Source organism: Hydractinia symbiolongicarpus, chromosome 5 (assembly GCF_029227915.1).
Source record: "Hydractinia symbiolongicarpus strain clone_291-10 chromosome 5, HSymV2.1, whole genome shotgun sequence".
Classification (NCBI taxonomy): domain Eukaryota; kingdom Metazoa; phylum Cnidaria; class Hydrozoa; order Anthoathecata; family Hydractiniidae; genus Hydractinia; species Hydractinia symbiolongicarpus.
The window spans coordinates 10,576,115-10,600,742 of record NC_079879.1 but is presented as its reverse complement, the minus strand read 5'-3'; the positions used below and the strand labels follow the sequence as shown (position 1 = coordinate 10,600,742).

The window sequence follows — 24,628 nt, the reverse complement described above, 5'->3', positions numbered from 1 at the left end:
AGGTTTTAGGGACTGTTCACAAATTATCATATTTTCTTTTCAAGATTTTGGACCAAAATTTTGAAATTTGACGTGAACAGCCGTGTCACCCCGCCCAAATTTTTTTGAAAATTGGCCAATATTTAAAAATAAACCAGCAGGTGGTTTTGGCCGTAAATAATATTTGCGAAAGTTTGATTGTAAAGCTACCTAATTTACGTGGATGGCCTGCCGGAAGAGAGCTGTACCATGGATGAGATGGACAGCAGAGGTGGAGCATTTAAAAACTGTGAAGAGACTCCGAATAAGATAGGGAAAAGTTATGCAACAAGAGACGAATTTGTAGAAATGATTGGTAGAAAAAATAAAAACAAATTTAAAATTCATTTCTTACTACTTTTTCATAACATTTAAAATATAAAAAAATGTAATTATTATAAATATAAATACAATATTAGGTACCAGCCCTTTTTTGTAGCTAAAAAAAGTAACAAGGAAATAATGTATTTTCTAAAGATTAATTTACACCTCTAGAAAATTAACAAAACCTGTTTTTAAACCGTGTTTTTAGATCGGTGCCATTTCATTTCAAATAAAGATGTTTTACCTTCACAATTTCAGCCACCAATGGTAACACCACAACAAACTTGTTGACGTCTTGCAGACATGGTATCATCTCCACCAACGTTTACCCGCTGAAAACAACATACAAAGATAGAATTAAAAATTGTCAAGAAAAAAACGGCTCATATCGTTTTCTAATGAAAGAATAATCAAGACCAAGAAGTCTCTCAAAATAAAAATTACCTCAACAAGTGGTGAACGTGGAAGGAGGTAGCAGGATCGCCTTCTAAACAAGAACAAGAACAAAAAAATCAATTTAGACAAACAATACTTCAACAGCGACACATACTAAACCTACAAGCTACATGTTTAGCTGTTCAAAGAGGTACTAAACAAGGGTTATGACATCACTTATGATGTCATAATTTTGTATTATTAGTTAAACTTTCAAGGCCTATATCTCAAAAACCAATAATAATTTTCCCAAAAGGTAAAAAGTTTTGTAGATAATTTTTAAAACTCTTCCGTACGAGATCATCTTGGTTTTTTTTCACGGGATTTATGGAAAGATCCAATTTTACGTATTATTCCAGGCCCAAACAAAACAATTGATGTTAAATCTATCTAAAAATGTGTTAAAGAAAAGTGGTCAAACGTACCTGACCGATAGTCGATTGATTGTTCTCGTCGTTTGTCAATTCCAATAATTTTAGTGAGTCACTAGACGCTCTTTCCATGGGATTTATGACAGGTGAATGGAGAGTTGGAACGTAAGTGTGTGGTCTTGGAATGTTGTCATAGCGTTGGCTACTGTATCGTGATATACACTGAGTTGACATATGCAGGGTGGTAATGTCTTTTTTGAACGCGGAGAGGTCAAATGATTCGCGCAGGTAATCTGGAAGGCGTGGGGAAGGGCGTTCCTTTGTATCTGGAAACTTGACAGCACGAAATGTCGACCTAAAGAAGTACACGTTTTAAGTTAAATAAAATCTCAGTGGTCTCTATTTTTGTCAGAATTTAGGTTAAAGTTTGGCTCTTACTGGGACATCTTTTTACGATTTTCTGCAAAAAATCAGAAAATTGTGATTTTTCGGAAGTCTTTTAAATCGCAAAGAAAATTTACTACATGGGAACGTAGTAAATCTTTTTTTTCACTCCGCTATTCCATCTATATTATAATATCCGTATACGTGTCCGTCTGTCACGCAAAATGGTAACCGCAGTAGCGAGACGCACGCTATGCAGTTTAAAAAAAAACGGGCAAACCCGTGGATTTCCCACGGGCCACCGACTAGTTTATTTCAAATTATTGTCAATATTTTGCGACAAGATGTCACACTTTTACAGATTATAAAAAGTCTCTCCGCTCTGTCAAATTTGTTATATTTCCAATTCGTCATAATGCTAAAATCACGTCTTTTCCATTTGGCGACAAGGCGCATCGTTTTGACTTTTTTTGTTGTGTGCGTATCGAAAAATAAGCGATATTCGAAATAGCTTTAATTTTTTATCGCAGTGGGGAAAGTTGGACTTTAGACCTCCGTTGTCTGTAGCAAATTTTATCTTAGCACGTTTTTGTTTACACCTCTTCTTTTAAGCACTTTTTGTATCATTTGCTAACGAGAACAAAGAGTTTAAAGTCCAACGTGCCTCACCACGACCAATTCGATTATTTGTCACATAAAAAGGAATAACAAAAAGTTACTATTCGAAAAAAAATGGATGTACAATGGACAAACAAATTTAAGAGATTTTAGGAGAAATCAATATTTGGATTCAAAGGTTCTTCATTTTTTTAGGTTATTTAAAAGACTAGTCGTTAGCCCGTGGAAAATCCACGGGTTCGCCCGTCCTTTTTATACCGAATTGCGTGCTTCTCGCTATTGCGCAGCTAAGCTACCATTTTCCGTGACAGACAGACAGACAGACAGACAGACAGACAGACAGACAGACAGACAGACAGACAGACAGACAGACAGACAGACAGACAGACAGACAGACAGACAGACAGACAGACAGAGACAGACAGACGTATACGGGTATTATATTATAGATTTTAGGTGTAACTACCCTTAAGAATACGCTACGCCCTTTTACGTGGTGCCTTTTATTGAAGACTTCAGCAGCAACGCTTAATTGCAACGTTTTAGGGCTATTTTTTCAGACTCAACGCGCCAAATGAACCCTTGTGGTTATACCTTAGCAAACAAAAGACCTTTACATTTAACGTAAAGAAAGCAAACGCAAAGAGAATTGGCGCAGCAGTAAGGCCATTTTTTATAAAATCAAGAGAACTTAAGAGCCATGGCATATTTCTCTATTAGTTAAGGCTATTATAGCGTGTGATGGACATAATAATAATAATAATAATAATAATATCACATACATTTGATCCAAACATGCACGATCAGAATCATTGCTTTGTTTTCCTGAAAATGAGAAACAACAAGAATGATAAGAATATATGCATGTTACATGTATGCATCTAAAAACTGTGTTATCCCTTGGTTATTCCAAGGTTATTCTGTAAATTCGACTCGGGTAAACTTAACACTTAAGATTCTCTGCATAACAAAAATCTAGTTTTTAAGTTACTACATAGAATCAAAACACTTTCACAACTAAGCTAACAGTTAGTGTAGGTTTCCGTTATTTCAAGTTTTGTATATCTTTAAAAAGATTTTAATACAGGCAAAAACATTGACGTTATGCTGACGTAATCATAATCTGTTGCACTTTAGCTTTCGTTTTCTGAGCGTAACATTCCTAATAAGAGAAAGGTTCGTATTCTCCCTTATTACTACAGGTAATTTTGAATAGGTTCTTGGTATATTCTACAATTGACAAGACGAACCTCCTTTATCACTTACCTTTTAACACACCCCTGTTTTCTGTTAAAATACTTGTTTTCTTCATTTGTGTTCTATTTAACCAATGCAAAGCATATTTGTGGACACGTGATTGAAGTTCCATCGATTTCTATTACAGAATTACACCATGAAACACAATTGCACAGTTTTTTAAATTCCACAGCTCGAGCATTTAATTAAAATCATTTCCAGCAAAAAACACACTATATTTTCGATGTTGAATGCTCATAAACTTAGTGTTATAGGAAATTATTAAAAAATTCTAAATAATTTATTTTTAAGAAAAATTACCTTTTTTCGGGGTGGCTTCATACAAAATATGTAAAATAGCGCAAAAGTTAATACCAAGTTTAGCTGGTAATATTTAGCTTTTGCGGTACAAAACGTATTATAAAGCGAAAATTAGCGCGATTTTGGTAGCGGAAACATCACTCACTTTTACTTGATGTTGATAGGCTATATTACGTCGAGTATCCATCGCGTGTACAGCATACTAGAAAAAAAATGAAAACAAAAAATATATTTTGTTAAATTATATTAAATGCTTTTATAGTGAATTTTCAGACCTTATAAAACCAGCACGTCAACGAAAAACAAGATTATTAATTAGACGTGTATTCTGCTTTTTAATATAGTCAACTTGAAGAAGCGTTAACATCACAGCTGGAGTTTTTTGAACTGGAAAATAAATTCAACAAAAACAAAATGGTAGACTTAACACCAACGGTAATAGAAGCTGTTAACAAGCCTATTACCTGAATCCATTTTGTTGCACCAATTTCCAGCAACATATTTTTACGATAAGTCAAAGCGCTTCGATATTTCAGTTTCTTTTTTACTTTAGATTTTGTATATTCGTGTATCGCTGTAAACACCTAAAAATAATAGAGATAAATAAATGGTGGTCCCAGTGAAAGAATGGTCAGTATGACAATTTCACGGGTTTTTTTGTGAACTGAATATGTGTGTAGTACTTTATCTCTGGTACTGTACCGTACCATAGTACTCTAGTCTCCTCTACAGTTGTACCTAAACATTTTGGCAGGCTTTCCTTTTCAACGTTAAAAGATATTTCCCAACCAAATTTCGCAACAACTGAGACAGGAATTAAGAAAGCTTGAAGTAAGGCTGCGTCAACAAGACAGTCATAGAATAAGCTAATCCACCAGGAAGTAAAAAAGCTTTTTAATTGATGTTTTTGTGTAAATAAGACAAAAGAACTCATTGCAGATCTTTTATAGAACGATATGCAAATTACAGCGAACAACTTTTTCTAAGCAAGAATCCAACGACTCCTTTAAAACGATTAAAATATTTCTCATTTCTTGGCTGCTTTCACTCACATGTGCTACAAAATCCTGATGATATCAGAAAGAGCCTCAAAATCATGTGCGGTACGTGATTGATTAATATTATGAAGTATAGAACGAACAGTAGTTAAACTAACCAATGACCAGCAAATACTAAAAATTATCAGGACAAAAACGTTAGTGAGGTTGTCACTAACGGGGACAGCTTTCTTAAATTTTTGTAAACTGTTAGAGCAGTATGTAGACAGATAAGAGAAGATCCTTTTTGTTATAACCATTTCACTAGTTGCTTTGTTCTAATACAAAGATACTATGAATGGGAATTTAAGTCGATAACTGGTTTATTTTTAGGTAGGCCTTAAAACGTTGGCGTAAAGTACAGGTTCGTGCTAATCCAATCGTGGAAAAAAATAATGCACACATCTGAATTTCCAAACATTTTAAATCGAACAATAAGAACATTAAATTGAATCCCAGTCAGAAGACTCCACCGTGCATTGCAGTAGTATAATTGTTAGTCCACATACAATCAGTTTTATTGATTTTTTCATAGATTTTGGGTTCAGTCTCAACAAGCACATTTTATGCATATGGTATGCATATCACTACTTGATGTCAAACTTTGCTCTGATTCGTCCATTCTATACCACTTTTTACAGACATTATTTTATCAGGCATCATTTTACTTAGCTAGGATGTGTTCGTAAACGTCATGTTTATAAAAAAGGTGTAATATGGTCTAGTAAGAACCCACTCGATTATCAATTCTACGTGATTTCAGTGGTTTCAACATTTATTTTCAGAAGCTAATCAGGTTTCAAAAGTACAATTTTATGCAAATAATTTGTTTAAATGTAGAACCAGCCTCCCAGCACAATAAAAAAAAAATGGAGTACAAGTAAAAAGGATTAATATCAAACAGCATACTTTTCTTCGCAGTTGATAACTCCACCACCATATCGCTGTGTTTGTTTTCCTATCCTCTTCAGCAAGACGTAGATACTAATAAAAAGTTTGACGTCTGCATATAAATTAAACAGAAGAAGAATCAAGAAATGTTGAGAAAACCTTACTTTTGACTTCCAAATAGAGAAATGTCTTTTCTCGATGCTTCTTGTTGCAAACATCATACTGTATGCTGTCAAATGCTGAAAAAAAAGTACATCAAAAGTATTCTTTGAAATACCTTAAGGCACAAACTATTTACAGGAGATATTTTTTCAAAATTTTATTTGCAGAAATTATTTTTGCAGGGCTCAAATCCGGAAGAATAAGTTTTTCAAAAAAATATAAAACCAGTAATGTTCAAAAAGCTTCAACCAGCTGGGAAACCTCTTTCCGAGCACTGACGGTGTCAAGTCACACCGTGACAATGAATAAAATGTTCTTTGTTAATTTTATGTCGAAAACCAGCTTCCATGAGACTCCAACCCCTATTCCATCGTTCTTTTAAGAAGAATGCACCTTCCATTTGATCTTTCTAATGTGACTTTCGTTTTCATAAAACTACAACTTCTTTATTTTATATGTATGCGTTTTGAGCTGAAATGAAACCATTCAAGGCCTTCGAATGGATAAGACAATGTATCATTTCACCCAGATACAACGTCTATATTCAAAGAAACCTGAAAATCTAGACTTTACCAAGCGCTAATGAAATGTAAAATATCATGCAAGCAGATAACAATATAAATTATTCCTTATGCGTGCACGGATGCAGTGTGGATAAAGAAATAGAAAAAATTTCGTAGTGGCTATTAGTATGTCCAGTAACTTATTTCTTCTTTTAAGACCATAGTTTCTAAGAAATTATTAATCAGCTTAAAAGATGCTAAAAAATAATAGCATATCATATCGTGTTTTTTTTTATAATGACGCATGCATAAGTTTTAAAAATAGCTTAAAAACAAAGTTTCTTCTGGAAAAATGAAGAATTAACTCGTACTTTATAGAAAACCTTTAAGTAAATTATAAGATTTTTAAAAATGTTTTCATAAAATATATTCTACTCCTGGAATATTAGCCAAAATACCAATTATGATCCTACTAAAATACTGAATCCTCCGCTTTCACAAAAAATTATCCCGAAAATTTATATATAGCAAAATATATTCCACGTAATGATCCGCAAAAATTTCTTCCGCGAATAAAATACATATTCTTTTCAACCTTAAAGAAGGTTGAAAAAAACACAAAACATTTTGTAGCTACTTAAACCAGACTCTTCAAAAGAAACTGATATCAAATGCTGGAAACTACACTTTTATTTGATGAACTTAACCATCGCGAAATCTTGATCCTTTGTTTTCTATTTAAACACGATTTTACGCTAATTTTTTTCGTTTCCATTTAGCGAACACTTATATAATAGATAGTTAATTTCAAATTTATTAGAATTCAATTTACGTAAAAGCTTTTAAAAATTCTGTTTTTGCGAATTATAACAAAATAAAACAGATCAATAATTCACTCAATACGTAGGATAAAGAAAGATTTATTGTTGTTAGGCTAAGTAAAGGCGAGGGCAAACCAGTCCAACATTTTATCTAACGTGCAATTTTTGTGATGTTGGATAAAATGTTGGACTGGTTTAAGTCACTTCAAAATTTTGAAAAAATTTGAAATATTCATAAAAAAAGAAAAAAATCGTGTTGGATGATGTTGGATGAAGTTTGATCGCCGTCAAACATTTCATCCATCATTTTCAGCAAGTTCAAAGGAATTAACTATCTGAGTTGCGTGAATTTTTATGCTGGATTGGTTTGGTGGTACTTTTCATCCAACATATAAAAATCTGGCTCGGTGATATCAGATGGGATATCTCCTTAAAAACAAAATCGAAATCCCTCACATCCATCCGAAACATTTCCCCAAATCCGAATGTCTTCGATCTTCAATTCTTTAATGATATTACTAAAATATCCATTTTGTTCCCTCCTCTCTATACACTCTCTTGTTTTTCAGCAGGTTGGCTTTTCATCGTCTGAATCGACGAGTTCGTTCAGCAACATAAGCAGCACTGCAGAATTCCTTCCGTCCGCCATTTTGTTTTTCAGAAATAAGTGAACTTTTCTTGTTTTTAAAAGCAGTTCCACAAACCTAAAATTTTGCTTCATCCAACATTTCATCTAGCATGGGAAAAAATGTTGTTGGACTGGTTTGCCCCCGCTTTAACGGTGCATAAAATCTCGTTGTAATTCTCCTCAGCAAAACTAAAATCTTCAAAATTAAAAAAAACATATACCTTTATTTTAAATGACGTAGCAACATAACTCTTCCAGCTTGTTAACACTTTCTTATACATTACACAAGAGTAGTGCTGGACAGCTATTGTTGAATTCTTCTTCTCACTATGCACAATGCTAGCAGTTTTTCTCCATGAGCCGAATAGCGTTCTCAGTTTTACTGCAAAAGTGTAAAATTAATGCATATGGAAAGCAGAAATGGACACCATTATTAAAGGATTCCTCTAGTTAACTCGTCATCATTTTTATAGATTGCTTGAGTTAACTCGCCAACAACAACAACAGCCTAACAAATTATAGTTATTCCTTACCTTTTTCTAACCTGATCTGTGCTCTCACGACAGCTTCGTCAATGTTAAATCTTCTTTCACACCTAACAGACGCATATTGTCCAAGGTGACGAAGAATCTAACATAAGAGGAGTAATGGTGATTGGTGTTGAATATCGTGCAACCAGCATATTGTAATTGACTGCTTAAGGATCCAGTACACCTAATATTTTATTTTTTTTATCATTGTGGATGCATAAAGACACTGTTATAGTTGATGAATAAACGTAGAGATTATAACATATGATGGCAAGTCCAATTATTTAAAACATTTGCACAAATTTTCATCAACAGCTTCCGCACGCCATGATCACGTATAAATTATAAAAACGGGAAACGGTTTATATTTTTGTATAAATTTATCAATTTCTAGAAAAATACAATTTATATGTAGTCATGGTGTGCAGAAGCCCCCTTAAATGTGTACAAAATGTTTTTTGGGCTTCTCATCATAAGACACTGTTACTTACAAAATTAAGTAAAGTTAGAAGGTTGAAAGGTAGTTATGGTGTGTAACAAAGAAATGTCATCCTTAAGCTTACGCTATAGAATTTGCTGTTGAATTAGTTTTACGGAAATAGGCTTATCTTCAAAACAAAAATTTTGGATTTTATAAATATCCAGGAATACAATAAGTTGAGTGTGTAATTTTGCATGTGAAGATGTAAATAAGTTTGCTTCAATAAACTGTATAGATAACGCTTTGAAGAGGAAAAAATTTGCATTATGTGACAAACTTATAGGACAAAATTAAGGGTATATCTAACATATCTACTATTTTCCTTTGTTCAAATAACAGGAAAAATTCGCTTCCTTTGATAAAAACTATGCTTAATACGGTTAAGCTGCTGCTCTGAGTCACTGCGTAATTTCGAAGCAAGTTCATAGTTCTCAACTAATATTAAATTCATGCATGCATAATTTGTTGACGCATATTTGGAATCTTCGCTTAGGCCCAGTGCAAATGTTAATTAAAATTAGGTTGAAAACAATAATAAAAGATTGCGAATTTCTGTCATAGTTTAAAAGTGCGAAATTTAAGTTAGCAAATTCAAAAAAAAATCACAAATTTTAATATCACTTTTTTTCACCTGCAAGCACTCCTTTCCACAAGGTATACTGGATTTAAATGTTTTATTTATACTGTTTTGAAAAAAAAAACATAGCTAATGCAGTATTACCTTTTTTTTAAGAACACGACAGAAATGTAACTCTGCTTTCAGAAACAACTCTTTTTCCTTCTTCTGGATTTTAACAAACTTGATCCAAGTGTACATCACCCAACTAAATGGTTTTAATAATTCTTAGTGAATTAAACTGAAAGTAGCAAAAGTTTTCTCTTTCAAGTTACTTACCTGCACAAGATTTGAGATTTTTCAATATACCTCTGCTCAGCAAGCACTATAGTCTGTTTTGTTGTGGCATGATAACTCTATGTAGAAATGTAAAAAACACAGAAATCAACCAGTATCAACTACTGTAAATAATCAAACGTCCACTGAAGAATAGTCACCATACCCAAACCTTAATTACGCCAATAAACGCCCATGCTCAAGGAATTGTACACACTTTAATAAATGTCCATGATATACTATCAAAAATAAGTAAATGACCTTGCTATGTGAATTGAAAATAAGTTAAAAACGATAAAATTGTGGTTATTAACCGCTTAAAAGTCTTTGTCAATTACTACCACTAACAAGAAAGGTTTGTGCAGACAGGGTTCCCATTTCTTTTATAGACAAAGAAAATTACAGGAGAACATTATGAGGTCTTTTCAACGAAATCATTTTACTAAGATGACAGAATTTTCATTCAAAAAATGAGGAAATTTAAGATTTTCATATTTTTCCACTAAAATTGAGAATATCTGAGAAAGTTTTAAATACCCTGGGTTACAAAAATCGTTGCTGCACAAATGTAGAATTTCTATGTATTTTAAAAATAAAAACATGCAACAGGTTAGAAGATTCGGAGGAGAAGTTGTTAAAAATCTACTTTTAGAGAAGTTATAAGGAGACGTTTCAAAATTAAGGAGGCGTGGCAAACATGCCGAAATTTTGTAACATTTTGAAATTTGTGGAAATCATACAGATCCCTAGCAACCTTAACATAAAGTATTGGTTTTGCAGCCATTTTGAACAGAACAGTACCAGAGACTAGTAGTTAGCCCATTAAAAGATCTATAAAAATTGCACATTATTCTGAGCACTTCTGGAAAAAAGTTGTATGAGTATTAATATAACAGAATGACTTCCAACTAACCTTCCACAATATCATGACTTTCTTGAGACGTTTATAGTTATAGTGTTGCAAGGCTTGTTTTTCTTTTAACTTCTTTTTTCGACAATGATACAAATACTAGGAAAGAATTGCTGTAGTTTTGTAATACATGGTAAACCTGTATCTAACAAATTAAACTTTGTTCTCTTCGAATAAACAAGAAAACCAATCTGCAACGTTACCTTTTTTAAACCAACCAAACATTTTTTTTTTAAACCATGTTCATAATTTATAGAAGCAGCAGTCATTTTAGCGTCACTAAATAAAACAAGTGCACACCACGAACATGCTAATATGTTGACATAATTATGTTATAGACAAGCACGTAAAGAAGAGATACCAAGAAACTTTTTCTTGGAAACGAATATTCCAATTTTGTAAAGCACTTTGAAGTAGTGACCGGTTTCGATGAATAACAGCACGATTCTAAAACAAAATGGTGCCTAAGTATTCCTTTATCAATACTATTGTCAATAAAAACTTCTATTTTATGAGACTTTGATATAGGTACTAGACACTATTCTCACCTCAAGATCAGCAACAAATTGCTTGAAATTCGTTTTCTTCCTCCATAAATTAAAAATTCTTTTCGTCATGGATTCTGAATAATAATCACTAGCCTAAACAAAAACTTCACAACAGATTACATCATCATACAAAATCATGCTGAATCAGCATTAATCAATTACATGCCATACCTCGGTGATCATCTGTTGTTGTATTAGTTCCAGCTGATAACATTTTAACCAAGTATAAAAATATTTTGAATGTAACAACGTCCTAAAAGTAGATAGAATTCACTTAACACTTTATTCATTCATTCATTTGTTTCCTTATTTATCAATCCATGTATTTATGTATCCGGCAATGCTCACCTATTAAAAGCCGCTGCAACAGTTTGTCTTTCTTTTATACTCTTTTGTAAATGAGTAAAGTCAATCCAATTAATAAAGTATCTAAAATTTTAAACAATATGTATGTATGATAATATAGTTATTTTTTATTATTGGGCAGATTTTACATAACAGGGTAAGCAATGCCTGGACCCAATCCACTTGAGTGACCAATTTGTTAAATGTCATTTATATAGTTTTAGACTTGGCAAAAAAGCTGACGGAATAGGATAGTATAGAATATTAAGTGTATGAACCAACTTGGTGCTGGATTGATAACTTGAACTCAGAGTTGTCAAGAGTTGTCAGAGTTGTGTTTTTTTTTTAGGAGAGATTTAACAAAATCTACTTTCAGGAGATATGAAGAATTTTGTGACTTTATGATTAGATTTTACTTCTTAGTATTTTTCGATTTTAGAATTGATATGAATGAATAAAAAAAATGGTAGCAACCATTTTTTTTAATGCAAAAGAAAATCCCCACCATTTGTATTTATTACATAAAAACTTAAGACTTGAAGCAGGGGTTATTTCTGAATTTTAAACGAAATATCTTTTCTAAGCAATATTTGGTTAAGAAGGATGTTGATAAATAAAACTTTGATGTGATTAAGATGTTAAGGATGCACATTTGCTCACTCTGTCATTTTTCATTGAAAATGTAGTAGATCTATTTTTTGGACCCATGAGGCACATCTTCAATCTTTTCCAATACTTATCTTCAAAAGATAGTGATTAAGAGCGTGCACTCACATCTGAACTTAATTTCTAACAATATTTTTTTTGAAATCGTGAATATATGCTAGGAAAAAAGATTAAAAACTGAAATTTCAGTTTGTTTTTAAAATTTAGAAAAACTGTTTGTTACTTTATGTCAATACACATATGTAATTACCATTTACTGGTGCAATTTGTGTGTGTTATTTGGAAAAAGAATGTTGGAACATTTAGTTTGCAATAAATATTTTATTTAAAAGAATTGGGATCTATGTGAATAATACGAACAAATACTGAAAAAAAAGGTCTATTAGAAAAAGATGGAATGAGGAGTAACATTATGTTAGTAAATCAATAAATTAGACGTTTAAAGTCTCAAGTTGTTATTCAGCTAAATACAACCAAAATGGAGATAATGCTTTTTAATCTTCAAATTAACTGAAGGTTTTTCAACAAATTGGTACTTATGGATTTCTTCTAAATGAGGACTGCAAGTCACGTATTTCCCTAGGGTGTCGAAGAAATGTGTTTCACCCAACAATAGAGATATTCACACGACACGGAATAATCTATATAAAATGAAGATGTTCGAACATATTGCATCATATACCTTGGTAGTATTATTTTGTTATGATGGTTTTCAGCAAGACTTTCCAGCGCAGCTTCTTGTTTTCGTTCCTTAACAAATTTTAGCCATTGGAAAATTGCTTTGCTTAGCTGCCTTGTTCTAAAAGACAATGGTAGCTATAGCCATACTTTACAAGGTAACAGTAACGTTAATGACAAATGAATTTCATGTAACAGTGATCTAAAAATTTCTTCTGCTGACATAACTTTGATAAATAATAATAAAATTTGTTTAAGATTTGCATGTCTGTCGTTCTGTGTCGAAGCTAAATACAAAGCCACAACTTTTTTAATAATAATAGTCCTCTCCTCCAAAATAACTTACTGCTCTCACTAATACAGCAACAAAAATAACAAAGAACTGACATATTATTTTAAAATGTCTACTAGCATAAAAACAAATTTACACAAACTTCAAGGACTTGCCAGGATTTAAGGTACTCACCATCATGTGTCAAAAAAAAGTTGTTTTGTTTTTAGAAAGAAGTCTCAAGTGTTTAACAAATTGTTGCAAATTGTAATTCATAGCAAAATTTTCCTCAAAAAAGGGAAGCCTACAAGGTATAAGCATTTCACAGGTAAATAATGAAATAAAACTCTGTATTGTATATATATTATAATCTGATATTGTAAGAGATTTTACATTAAAAGGAAAAAAAGTTGTTAAACAAAAATATTAAGGATTAATTTTTTGCACATTTATTTAATTATTTTTCCTTTTTAGGTAAAATTCGTACCTGAAATATGAATATGCTATTTTAGACACCGGATATTGTTTAATTTCTTCTCTGTTTTCACATTTTAACAGCCACTTTGAAAAACAAACAACCATCACCTAAATACAGACATCATTTGTCAACAATATTGTACTTTAATGATCAAAAGACAAGAAATATCCAATCATGGTGGCTACAGCTCTAAATTTTACCATATTAGCAGATTTTAGGAGCATTCTGAAGGTTTAAGGGTTCAAATTTAGAACAAAATACTAATAAAGGTAAAAATAAAAAAATATTACATAATTTTAAGGGGAAATAAACAGTTACCTTTTCACATAGATGCGACTTAAACTTTTTTTCAAAACATAATAAAGAATAAATATTTTGAAGTAAAAGCAAGAGAGTTTAGGAGGAATCAATATTTTGGGTTACTCTAAATACCTAAGCCAATAGGCTATATCTGTGGCTGTCTAAGACATTTGCAAAGGTTTTTTATGTCTCCTTCTTATTTGCCAATAAATTAGCTCATTAGTTGACTTTAATACTGTAATTGTTATTTAAAGTTATTACTAGTAGATAATGGCCTGTGAATAAATCTACTTAGGCAGGAAAAAGATGGAAATGATCCGTCATTTGAATTTTGGTAACGTCAATAGTGTTCCATTTATATACATAAATTTTTTTTAAAAAAAAATCCTTAGCAACTATTGTGAAGAGTTTAAAACTCTGATCAAAATAACTTAGAGGATTCTGTGATTTAAAAGACAAGTTAAGGAGATATAAAGGTTTAAAAGTTATGCTGGCGTCAGCAAAAACCATCCAAAATACAAAAAAGATTTTTACACGTTTATACGCATGTTTTTTCATTTTAAAGACCTTGATACAATGATCAAAAAATGAATAGGATCATACTTTTGACATCATTAACTCATCTATTTCGAAACAGTTGAGTTGATAAGTTGGGAAATTGGCCTCAATGCGGTCTCAGGTGGTCCTTAGTTACCTACACAAGAGATTACATCAATTATTTCTGCCCACTTTGTTTTTTGGCCTTATATTTGAGACATGCTTTTTTCAGCAACATCAAAGAGAGTATGAAATTATTCAGATTGCCTGTTACAGACATACAGAAGTTAAGGGTTCTCTAATCTCTTTAACGTTTCGTCAAAAGCACATGATTTCTTCGTCATTGCTACAAGCTATACACAATAAAGGCAAATGGATAAATAAATTTTCTGCAAATTTTTTTCTGTAAATAGATAGGTCATTACTGACATTATCAAAATTTACATTACAGTTCTTTTCTATTGTTCTTCTACCTTGGTGGATTTTTCCATCGACCTTATCGACTAGTAAATATCACCTTTTTATCTGAATAGCAGGAAAAAAACAGTATGTTTTAATATACAAATTTTAAGTTAACATTTCTGTTGACAATTTAGAACTATAAACTAACAACTGAAAATCACCAAAGCAAATTATATTTTCTTCTCTTTGGCTGACAGTTTAACTTTGGGGTTTGTCGATATTCAGGGTTGCAAAATAGTTTTGCTTTGATAAGATAAAGCTATTCATTGCATTTTACCTTCTACATAAATAAATTGAATCAACGCAAAAATTTGTTGGCTATTCAGTAAAAATTTAAAGTCTGCTAAATCCTGCAATTATGAACAGCTTTTCAATATTTTGCACACAAAATATTGAAAATTGCACTCAGTATTGCAGTCTAAATCTATGTCTTACAGTAGAAGATATCATCACTCTCAGATACTGAGAATGATGATATCTTCTACTGTAAGACATAGATTAGATACTGAGATACTGAGAACCTTTTTCTTTTTCAGATGCACTAATGGAAATCAAATGTTCTGTATGATCTATCAACCATAATAAAGAAAATCTGCCACACAGGTATAATTATCAGCTAATATTTTATAGAAAGATTGGAGATCTAACATGCTGACTGTATGTAACTTTCCGTACAACAGCTACATGATCATCTACATTAATTCACAAACTTACCCTCCTCACGTAAAAGTCGTTTGCTTTTCTTTTAGTTTCAGTTTTAATCTGACTGTTTCTTACAACATCTTTCAGTCCTTTGATCACACCTTTCTACAAAAATGAGCAAGAGACTTTACAATCTGTACGTTTTTCAATAACTGGGATTCTTTCAGGAATATTTTTAGCAAAAAATTAGAAAAAAGTCATAACTTTACTACAATTATTAACAAAAGTGTTATTAATGAAAAATGGGATAAATTAGAATTTTACAACCCAAAACTCCAAAAAAAAAAATGGGGGAAATACAACCTTTAGGAAGACACATTAAAGTAAGGTAATAAAAAGGATAAATTATTTAGAAAACAGAAAAAAACATCAACGCATTCCAGCACTAGAAATTCTAAGCATAAAGTACTCAAATTCTAACAAAATATTTAGTTAATTAGCATGATATTTTTTTTCAAACAAAAACTCTGCAAGATATATAATGTCAGTTCCTAGACATGCTCAAATACTAAAATGTAACCACTAATAGCTCTAACAAACAAAAACTACATAAATTTGTAACAGAGAAGTTACAAAATAGATAAGGGGGAGAATTAAGGGGGAGAAACTAAGTAACAAAAAGAACAATTAAACATACATACTTTGACAGTTGTTTCATACATTTTATTAGCTTGCGTGAACTTCAAATCCATCTCTTTTTTCAAGGTTATAACTTTATCAATATTAAAGAAAACTGTTGTACAATTGCAATTCACTTGACATGCACCTGTTTTCTAAACTTTTTTAACACCATCAACACAACTAAGCAGGAGTTCGCATAATGTTATAAGTTAGACAAAAAGTTACCATACAATTTTATAGACTAGAGTAAAATAACACTGAGAAATGAAATAACCTCTGCTTGTTTTACTTATAATTTGGATATTATATACCCTTTTTCTAATCAGTTAACTTGTGTTGTACAGCTAACGCAGGAGATAATTGAATGCTTTAGGTGAATAGCCCTGAAGATCAGTTTCCATTAAATTCATTGGGTATCGTGCAACAGTGGTTATGCAACATCTATCATGTTAATTTGTTTTACATGTGCTTCAAATAAAGTCGTAATGGCAACTATTGTACAACTGTTACTTAACAACTGCTATGTTAATGTAAACCAACCTAAAAATGTTAGCAGGTGCTATTCCTATGTTTCTACCATATCATCAAATTACACACATAAAAGATACATGTCACAAATCTATTGAAATATCTTCGCTTGATAGATAATTCACCCAGCTTTACAATACGTTCTTCTACTTGTTTTACATGTAAACAGAGTTGATGGGAACGTTTCCATTGTATGAAGGTTCTTTGTAAAATCTTTTTTGTGTACGTTTGTTCAGCATGTTCTGAAACAGAAAGACTTATACTAGTAATTACAATTGCAGATCAATAAAAGACAATGCCTCTAATAATTAAAATAATTAAAAGCAGATATTGCATGCCCACCTGTTCACATCAGTAAATAAAGTTAAAGTTACAGTCTATACACAAGCTTGTGCATCAAGGTAGCAGCAGTGAAGTATACTATAGTTTAGGAAAAAATTCTGGAAAAATAAAAAATGATTTAGTTTATTCGAAGTCACAGTAACTAATTGATGCAATCAAGCTTATGAGAAAACAGGACTCAAGATGTTTTGAATTTTTACACATATATTTGTTGGAACTGGATATTTTTAGCATTATATAACTATAAAATTGTCAAAAGAGTGTTGAAATAGAAAAAATATGGATATATAGTATGAGAAGAACCTTTAGTAACTAATTATGTAAATTGTTTTTCAAATTTTATAAGGGTTACTGTCATCATAATTTCCTTCTTTAACCAATATCTCTGTTATAGTATAATTTTTTTATATGACTTCTTTTAAGGGCGCGTAATCACCCTTATCGAAAAAATTAACATATCCATTTTTTATATTTATTTCAAAGTTCAGACGGAGTTATGACTTTCCTGAAAATTTGAGGATATAAAACCTACTAGAAATGGAAATAATGGTACTTTAATATCTTGAATTTATTGGGGTTTTTGTTCCAGCCGCCATATTTAACGGTCTTGTTGATCTCTTATTCTCGTCTAATTAGCAGGCCGTCGCAAAATGTTTGTGTCGTTCGTGCATTACCTTGTGGCTATTAATTATGATAATTAATGCTTATCACGCTCTTTCTTTTTTTATTAGCTGACCGAGATTATTGCATATTATAAGCAAAATAACCCAACGAGGGAGAATGCTCATTGTGATAGTTGAAGATAGTTGAAGCACTATAGAGATAATTAAATTTAGAGCATGAAAGAGAAAATTCTGAATACTTAGGTATTTTAATTGTGTAGATTTGATACTGTCTCCATAAGGAAACAACTAACTGTTTGAACAAAGGAAAATAATCAGAAAGTAAGACAGCTAGCGAGGCGAAGCTGTCTTCAGAAACAACAACAAGAAGTGGTCAGTGTTGCAAAGAAGTCTGATTTCAGTAAGTTAAAATGTTTAAATAATGAAGAATAACACAGAAACTTCGATTGATTTATATAATTTATTATGTTCGGAACTTTGTTGATACATGTAAAAGCATTATGATGGAAACACAGCTACGGATACTGTCCCTCCTTCATTATTTTTTCTGTAATAACATGAATCCAGCAACCATGTGATCAATTTTACCATGCGTTTATTATCGCATGATTCGTGCAATGAAATGCAATGGTGGTTCTGTAGGCGCAGAGAGAAATTGGGGGCAGTTTGTTATTTCCATGAAACATTTGAACATGTTCCAGTTGTCAGTTTTCAATAAAATTTTCTGGGTAATCTTTCAATTTTTACAATAAAATAGGCACCTCAAAAAAAGTTGCCTACAGGGTGATTACGCGCCTTTAAGCATATACAAGAAAGAGTAAACATTGAAAAATGAAAAAAAAAAATGAAAAAACAAAACAAAATAATTCTAGTGAAAAATAAAAATAATAATGCTTTTACGATTTTGTTTTTATGTGAAACTTATTATTTAGCATCCTACAATTTTAGCTTTACAATAAACAATTGTATTTTTAACAATAAAAAAAGCAAACCTTGCAAGTGTTTTCTTTCTTTTTTTAAACGTATAAATTTCTTCCAATTGCACACGGCAATATAAATTAATTTTTGATTGTAGAAAGCTGTACAGTGAGTTAATTTCTGATTTAAGTCACATCTATTCTTGAATTGGTCTTTCCATCTTATAAACATCTATAATAAACACAGTTTTGTATTTGTGCATGTAAGTAAAAAAAAATCATGTAAAGAACGTTCTTTTTTTGCTGATTAAAGACTTAGCAGGAAGTAATGATGACAGACTTGATGCATAGGAATTTGAGATTAAAATCGTTTGGATCAACAGCAATCAAAAATTACCTAATGGAGATTAGCCCTTAGGATTAACTGCATGTGTAGCAAGACTCCAAGTTTGACACTGCAAGCCTATACAGGCATTATCACTCAAAATTCTGATTTGCACCCCTGTGTTTACTTTGTGTGTGCTAATAGCATGCATACTAAAGTTTATAGTTATTTTGACATGCAAATTACTACACAAAGGTCTGACAAGGCCTAAAACATTCATAACCAATAAAAAAGTGACAAACCTTTTTGACCATAGTATTAGCCCAATGTTGGAGTGCTGTGTAACTCATATTATGAAGTAAACACTCGTTATTAAACTGTAGTAGCCATAACCGCCAGTATTTTCTAAAAGGTATTTAAAACATTTTAACAATCAATAAAATAGACACTATTAAAATTCCTCTTATTCCTTGCCTGGTATTTTGCCCCTTTCCCTTTTTTACCTGAGATTTGATTTTTTATAAAACATATCAGCAGCTTCGTGTTCTTCTTTCCTCATCCTCTTTATCACCAAATACATTCTTAAATTTGAAAATGATCTTTCTTTTAATTTATGTTGAGCTAAAAGGTGAAGCAAATAAAAAATAGCATTTAAACTGAACAAGGAATCAAAAATATTATACAAAATTTAACCTTTACTAACCATGCTCAATTGTACGTTGAACAAGCATCTTTTTCATTTTTCTGTGAGATAGGAATGCCTTCCATTGCTGAAATGACATCTTCCACAGCCGGAACCTGATAAATAACAATGTTGAAATTACAAGCCCCTTATTTGTTATTTTCTAATACTAATCGGTACCTGTGGAAAAATCAACAGCTTTGCCTGTCCTTTTATACCACATTGCGTGCGTCTTGCTACTTGTGGTACCATTTCGCGTGACAAACAGACAGACATATATGGGTATTTAATATAAGTTATCATTTCGAGGTGAAAGAAAAAGGGTTTAAGAATAAAGATATCGTAAGCAAAGACTGTTTGTCAGCTATATAAAAGAAATAAAAACAGACCCACATTTTTTAAATTTTAAATAAAAAATTTACGATGTTTAGAAAAAATGTATGTTACAGAAATTTTAATTAATTTATTCCTTATTTTTAAAAAAAATGTTCTTTTCTCCTCAAAAAAATTTGTTTTCTAAAAGATGAAGTTTTCTTTTGGAAAGAACACCTTGCTCCCCCATGGAATAATTCCCCTTTTGGTGGGTTAAGTATTAAATTTATAATTCCTCTTGAATAAACTCACAACAGCGTTTCTTTTGAATATTACTTTAAAATTTGGAATTTCGTAAATTCCTAAATGTAGTTAAAAAACACCCCTTTTAAAAAGAAAAAGTCCTTCTCAAATTTAAATAAATACTGCAGCTATTATTTAAGCAAATAAGTTTAGATGAGAAGTGAAAGGATTTCTCTTGTGCATTTTTTACCTTTACCTGAACTAAGTACTAATATAAAATGCCACTATAATCACCTGTCATGATATTCTGCTCTTATCTGAAGTTTCCAGTCTTTTCTGTTTTGCTTATAAGAATTGTGCCATATTTTAATGTACTTGATTAGAAGTTTCTTTTGAAAGTGTTCCCTAAACGCAACATTAAAATTAGAACTCTAAAAAGGTTAGAAAATAATTTCAAAACTACAATTCCTAATTAAAATTGTTGCTTAACAAAAACAATATTTTGGTAATTGCTATTTTTGCATGTTCCCCCATCTTTACTATAAAAACTGACTATCCCAAGATAAGTAGAAACTAAGAAAACCAAATGGACACTAGGTTAATTCCATTTAAATTGCTTGGCTGTGAGAAAAAACCTTTCCAATTTCACAGAGGAAGGGAGGAGTGGCAAGGGCAGTACGACGAGCTTATTACAAACTGCTTATTCTAACTCAACAATTTTTTACATAGACTTCCAATTTGACACTTTATTGCAAGTTGAATTACCTTGCTACATTAGGAGATACTAAACCAAATGTTTGTACACGCCACGCTTTGAAACATCTTAGCATTATAAATCTAAAAAAAAATTAACATAAATAGCCACAGATAAACATAATAATTTACACTTACAGGGTTCCCACAACATTTTGAAAGTCAAAATCGAGAATCGAGGAGAAATTTAGTAAAATTCAAAAATAAGCAAGGAGAATCGAGGAGATTATTCTTACTTTTTCAAACAAAATCAAGGAGATTTAGGGAGATTTTTAAATTTTGTCTTTTATAACACAACAGTATCTTCATATACAGTATAAGATAAACTTAGTTCATATAACAGTGCTCAATATTTAAACCCCTGGGAAGTTAATCATTTTAAAAAGGCAAACACAATATCTATACAATATCTACATAATATTAAACTTATGATGATGGGAATTAGAAAAATCTTTGAATTTTTATCAAAAACAAAGAAAAAATGGAAAATAACAAGGAGTGCATATTTTATAAATGATCTTTTTTCTTGTTCAATTGATTCAATTTGAACTTGTACCTGTAACTTTTTCTCTTATCATAAAAATATTTTGCGCACTTTAAAAAAAAATTTAAGGAGATTCGAGGAGGGAATCATTGATTTTTCAGATTTTCAAGGAGATTCGAGAAAGAAAATAAAAATCGAGGAGATTCGAGGAGGTTCAAGGAGCTGTGGGAACCCTGCCTTACTATTTAGGTCGCTTCCTGATCGTTTATATTTCTAAATTTTTTCACTCAATGGAAAACCAATTTGTAAGGTCTAACCAAATTTCATGAATTCTAAGATTGACAAAAGCAGGGGCTAAAGGGCCTTTAAGAACTGGAAAACATAATGAAATAAATAAGGCTTGAAGAATTTATTTGTTCTAAGCTTGGGACAACAAATAATCTGGCTTTTCATATTTAAACAGTTGTTCAAAAAGTTTTGATTTTCTTTTGCAGCTTCACTTCTCTTGTAATAAATTATGGCAAATGTAAAGAACACCAGGACCCACCCTTACACATTGAATTTGAGTTTTACTGTTCCTAAATTCTTAAAAACAATGCATGCAAGGCCTCATATATTATAATGTTAAGGCCTAGGAAACTTGATCAACTGGCTAGTATGCCACATATGAATAATTGATAAAATATCTAGGGATGCGTATTTTTCAAAGTTTTTTTATTGTGAATATTCCATCCTTTAATTATTCCAACAAATTTTTACTTACCATTTTTATTAGAAGTATTGGATAACTTTGCGCCAATGACAAAAAATTCCATTAAAACAGACCATGGAAACCCTCTGCTTTCAACATCGGAAATAAAATATGCCCAGTCAGAGTACTATTTATGCTTACAGTCAGGAGCCACTTTGTTTAAGGCTTTTTAAACAATTTTATTTTGTTCTAACTTCATTTACGCAACTTATACACATTAAGTTAATTATTAGAGAAACTTAATTAATACACATCAAGTAACAGATAACCTATACAATGTCTAGCTACGGATTGATTGTTGTTGTATTACAAACAAGGCTTGCAACGGCCACACATCCTGTTTTTTTTTTTCTGGGAGTCCTGTATTCTCAACTTACGAAACATATACAGAAAAATTTAATTGGCGATTGGTGACTTTTAATAAATTTTAAACCTGCTCTCCTTTTACCTTTTACACTCCATCGTAGTTTTTAGTTTTCTTTCATCTCCATCGCTGTTGTTTTTAACATTTTTTATTAGCTTTTTATTACAGCAATTATATCTTTTAATTACAGCAATTATATCTACTTTCATAAAAACTTTTTTAGCAGATTCTTTTATCATTGTCATTTTCTGATGAAGTCTGTTGTAGACAGACGAAAATTTAAATAAATATAATTTTATCACTCAATTACAAATGCAGTCGTTCATCATTTCCAGCATTCCTGTGTGTTAATATTATTTTACATTGGAGTTTTGACCTGACTGGAAAGATTTGGTTTTATATATATATATATATATATATATATATATATATATATATATATATATATATATATATATATATATATATATATATATATATATATATATATATATATATATATATATATATATATATATATATATATATATATATATATATATATATATATATATATATATATATATATATATATATATATATATATATATATATATATATATATATATATATATATATATAATATATATATATATATATATATATATATATATAGTTTGAATAAAAAATTGTATAAATAATAAAGCTGGTTCATGGGTTTAAACTCAAACTCTGACTATATATTCATCATTTTACTAACACTGTTCAACAAAAAATATGATGAAGAAATGCATCATTAAACGATAATCTAACCTCTTCCTGGATATTGCCTTCGAATTCCGAGCAGATCTTGATGCAATATTTGAATTTTTCATTATTATTTAAACCTAAATTAAATTATATATATAAAAGAAATGCAATATGCTAACTCTCCAAATGTTTCATAAGGCAGAAAAAGACATTGCCAATATTTCTACTAATAGATCATAATAGTCACTAACGCCGTGAAAAAATCCACTTAGGCAGGATAACAGAAAAAAACAACCGTCATTTAAATTTTGCCTTCATCGTATAGATCTTGAAACGCTGATCAAGAAAATGTATAGGTTCGTGTACTTTTGACAAACGGGTGCAGAGATATTAGGGTCTAAAGGTTTTATGATGACGTCATTAACCTGTCCATTCCGAAATGGATTCGCCAACCTAGGTTTGGTAAACCTACCTAAATTGGTCCCAGGTAGTCCTTAGTTACCCACACAGGAGATGACGTCAGTTATTTTCACCCGTTTCCAAGTTATTAAGCCTTAAATTTAAAAGTGCAATGCAATGGCTTCACTAATCTTAATATACTTTTCTTTGACGTCAATATTGCTTTAACGTCAAAGTTTGCTAGTTTATAGGCGATGTTTTATAGAATTTATCAAAGAAAATTTATCCACTTTGCAAAAGTGACAGACAGACAGAACTGGTGTATTATTACATAGATAAGTAAAAGAGGCTTTGCAGACTGGTCAGGAAAATTTACCCCTGCGAGCTCTAAATCACACATAAATTACTATGTGTGAGTGATGAAAGTGTGACTAGAAAAGTTCGTGCAAATTTTAACTTGCATGAATTAAAAGAAACTTAAGGTGAAAGTCAAAAATTAATAAATTTTTAACAATTGCACACGTCACCTGTCTGGGCCAGTTTGTGTCTTTAGCTTTTATACTTTTGGATAAGAATAAAATGTCCAATAAAGGCCAGTGGGATGTCTGCTGTTTCTCATTTTTCTAGTAGTTACTTCATCAAGGTTTTCTACTATTATGAAATAAAAATTTCACAGGATTATATATGCAAACATGGCTCAAGCTACAATTAGCAAAAATCATTCATATCTAACCAGGACAGAAAACAACAACTGTCTATGTATCTAAATGCAATAATCACTGTAAAAGAAAAGAAAAATTATTGCTCGGATGTTTGCAGGTTAACATTTTAAATTTATAAAGATGATTGTCTAAAATTGTCTAGAGAATAAAGAGAAATTTCACACACTTAAGCAGTTTAAGCATACATTTTTCACAAAATTTAATGTTTGTTAATTTCAAAAAGTACTACGAAGCGCATTCCAGTGTTTGTGCGCAAAAAGGGAAGAGAAAGTTTGCTGAGCAAG

The 24,628-nt window shown here is 31.1% G+C and overlaps 1 protein-coding gene across 4 annotated transcripts; it reads right to left on the bottom strand.

Moving 5' to 3' along the window:
• Positions 1-361: 361 nt before the first annotated feature.
• Positions 362-24,275, bottom strand: LOC130644723 (protein SFI1 homolog). 4 transcript variants are annotated; one of them, XR_008982625.1, is made up of 33 exons: positions 24,150-24,275; positions 23,287-23,360; positions 20,908-20,979; positions 20,437-20,547; positions 19,609-19,703; positions 19,409-19,526; positions 19,208-19,310; positions 18,656-18,812; positions 16,779-16,940; positions 16,191-16,261; positions 15,562-15,654; positions 13,558-13,655; positions 12,804-12,920; positions 11,459-11,539; positions 11,282-11,363; positions 11,111-11,203; positions 10,924-11,009; positions 10,766-10,841; positions 10,566-10,661; positions 9,656-9,732; positions 9,482-9,584; positions 8,283-8,379; positions 7,971-8,131; positions 5,800-5,874; positions 5,654-5,728; positions 4,172-4,291; positions 3,853-3,909; positions 3,417-3,525; positions 2,933-2,975; positions 1,203-1,503; positions 787-829; positions 587-674; positions 362-457 (listed from the first exon to the last, which is right to left on the bottom strand). XR_008982625.1 is itself a non-coding variant. In XM_057450438.1 (31 exons), exons 1-30 carry the CDS (start codon positions 23,346-23,348, stop codon positions 788-790), a joined length of 3,033 nt encoding a protein of 1,010 aa, XP_057306421.1. In that variant the 5' UTR covers positions 23,349-23,670; the 3' UTR covers positions 581-674; position 787. The 4 variants fall into 4 exon arrangements, 1 of the variants encoding a protein (XP_057306421.1); XR_008982624.1 differs by lacking the exon at positions 24,150-24,275 and having other exon boundaries at positions 23,287-23,670; XR_008982626.1 differs by lacking the exons at positions 23,287-23,360; positions 24,150-24,275 and adding an exon at positions 22,143-22,882.
• Positions 24,276-24,628: the final 353 nt, after the last annotated feature.

Coding starts and splice junctions, on each gene's coding strand:
- LOC130644723 (XM_057450438.1), bottom strand. CDS start 23,348: ATGAAAAATTCAAATATTGCATCAAGATCTGCTCGGAATTCGAAGGCA. Junction 18,813..19,207: donor CTAATACTATGGTCAAAAAG/GTTTGTCACTTT, acceptor TGTTTATTATAG/ATGTTTATAAGATGGAAAGA. Junction 5,729..5,799: donor TCTCTATTTGGAAGTCAAAA/GTAAGGTTTTCT, acceptor ACTTTTTATTAG/TATCTACGTCTTGCTGAAGA.